Below are 2,679 nucleotides of genomic sequence, written 5' to 3'. Positions count from 1 at the left end.
TTGTCGCAGCTGCAAGGAACTATAGCAATGGCAAGGACATCATAACACTCCTCCTCGACCGTTGCGGCGCAGACGTCCAGATCACGCAAGAGGCTGTTGTCGCCATTGTTAAGGAATTTGATAAAGATGTAGTTACACTTCTCCTAGACCATCGCGGCGCAGACGTCCAGATCACGCAAGAAGTCCTTCTTGCAGCTGCAAGGAACTCCTGGAATGGCAAGGAAATCAGGACACTCCTCCTCGACCGTCGCGGCGCAGACGTCCAGATCACGTAAGAAGTCCTTGCCGAACCTGCAGGAAATTACAGGAATGGGAAGGACCTCATGACAGAGGACACGAGATGGTAATTTAGATATGGCTCTTAACATTTCCACCTACCCCGCACCTCCTACAGCTCATTGCATCGTCCTATTTAGTCACTGCACAACCGTGACTGAGGTCATCATTCCGGGATTTAGTGTACGTAACAGTGGCAAGTCGCGCAAAATGTGGGTACACTAGCAAGGAGCACGACCGGCTCGCACAAGCGTAGACCTTGTAGATGTTTCGAAATGGGTTGATAGTGAATGGAAGAAGTACATGTGGCACAGCTCACGATATTGTGTCAAAGATAGTACTGTGGCGCAGCGCTAAACCCCGATTTAGGATCGGGAAACGGACAGATGAAGAACCGGAGGATCCACAGGGTGTCATGATGGAAAGAAAGAGGCACATTCAGCAGATAGAACATTTTGTAGAACATAAATGTAGGTTAGTCGCATCATATAAGAATCTTTTGTTCTTAGTTCTCAGACAACGTATATCCTCTAATAACGCAAAACTAGCTAGTTAGCTTATGCAGTAACCTTTGCTACCTGCTGCGCGTGGTGCCTAATAACGTGGCTTCACCGGAAAACCATCGTGATGCAGCTCGTATTGGGCCGCACATGTACCCCTCTTTCCGTGGATTAACTAATTAATTATGCCAAAACGGGAATCGTATACACGTTGCGAGAACCCTGTATCGCATTCAATATTTGTCCAGGACCTACTACAAGGAAATAAATGCCCTCAAATATCTCTCAATTTTGTTGCGCTATCTATACCAATTTGATTCTGCGCTAACGCTCCGATGGACGAGCGACTCCAGACATGTCCGCATTTGGTGGAACCGCCTGGACACGACATATTTAGTACACCGCTCAACGACACTTTCTATGATGCCTATGCATACGACGTTTTAGATCCAGTCAAGCGTGAGATACGACTACTCAAGGTTCTTCCAGACCGTGGCGATGGATGGATCAGATGCGAATTGCAATGCAAACAACCCCTTAGTGCCATTACTGGAAAGTACTCTGCGCTGTCATATTGCGCGGGAAATCCGAAAAAGACGCAACAGGTAATTGTCAGTGGTGTCAAATTCCGAGTGTTCGCAAATCTGGCACAGGCTCTTGCAGAAGCGCGCTACTTCTGGAAGAGGATTCATGGCACAAGAGAGCTTCTCCTGTAGGTTGATCAAATATGCATAGATCAGCAGAACATACCTGAGAGATCTCATCAAGTTGGTCTGATGCGAGATATCTATTCTGGCGCGAAGGAGGTGTTGGTATGCTAGGCAAGGACGAGAAGTAGTGGACGAGGCATCCAATGGTTATGGCATCTCTACGAAGACGTTCCTCCGCGAAGTGACGATCTCAACAAGCAGCATCGCGGAGAGGGATATTTCAAAATTCCCATGGACACTTCCCACGCCCAGTTTCACTGGCAAAGACTCATGGGACACCTGTTGGAGAATCTTAGTAACCTGAAATTTATCGACGAATAGCTTAGGATTTACAATATCTTTGAGAGCCCTTCGTAGACAAGAGCTTGGGTGTTCTAAGAATTCATGTGCGCAGCTCACACGAATTTCCTATCTACATGTCAATCAATAGAGTGGTCGGTCTTATCACCAATTTTGGACTCCTATTTGTCAGCCGTTAGATATCTCGTCCATCAAGATGAGCTCTTCCAGAAGCTCCAAGAAAGATTAAACCTAGTTGAAGTTCTACGGCTAAACTATGTTCGAGAACGCGCAGATCGAACCATAAAAACTAAAGGAATGGTAGCCCAAATGGTCGAGAGTAAGCTTCGTTGGTCTGGGCCAACTAAGCTTAAGGACCTACTTTCTCTATCTCGCAATTATGCGGCTTCGGATATTCGAGACTCCATTTACGCTTTTGGGGGACTAGCTCATCCAGGCTACGGGATTATACCAGACTACTCTCCTAGAAAGTCTATGCGTGATCTTCTCGTCGAAGTTACAAAGAAGATCATTCACTTTAATAATAGCCTAGAGATCTTAATGCATGCTTAGGATAAAGGCACTTTCATCAACTCACTTCCTTCTTAGGTACCGGATTGGACCTACAAAGAAGAGTTGGCAAATCGTTTAATTCTAAAAGCTAAATTAACGTGTCCAAAGGAGTCCTACTCTCCTGGCTAGGGCGAGGCAAATGCTTCCTTCAACTTACTAGTCACTAATGAGTATTGTATGGCCTTAATAGCTTAGGTTGTATTTGTTAATATTTTACATTAGGAAGTTCCCAAAGGAACTACTACTTACGACTAGTTAAAAGTATTCCATATACTTAGTAGGCACTAAGTTATGTGCACATCTCACGTAGAGATTTTAGACGAACTCTAGGTGGTTTATGG

The 2,679-nt window shown here is 45.4% G+C and overlaps 1 protein-coding gene across 1 annotated transcript in view; it reads left to right on the top strand.

Moving 5' to 3' along the window:
• CC84DRAFT_429597 (HET-domain-containing protein) overlaps positions 1 to 408 on the top strand; it is a 3,946-nt gene extending 3,538 nt beyond the window's left edge. Inside the window, exon 2 of the mRNA XM_018186207.1 lies at positions 39 to 408. Coding sequence (XP_018028918.1) covers positions 39 to 275 — 237 coding nt within the window. The 3' untranslated portion in view covers positions 276 to 408. The remainder of the gene's footprint in view (positions 1 to 38) is intronic.
• The last annotated feature ends 2,271 nt before the right edge of the window (positions 409 to 2,679 follow it).

Source organism: Paraphaeosphaeria sporulosa (assembly GCF_001642045.1).
Source record: "Paraphaeosphaeria sporulosa strain AP3s5-JAC2a unplaced genomic scaffold CC84scaffold_19, whole genome shotgun sequence".
Classification (NCBI taxonomy): domain Eukaryota; kingdom Fungi; phylum Ascomycota; class Dothideomycetes; order Pleosporales; family Didymosphaeriaceae; genus Paraphaeosphaeria; species Paraphaeosphaeria sporulosa.
This window is presented reverse-complemented; position numbering and strand designations above follow the sequence as displayed.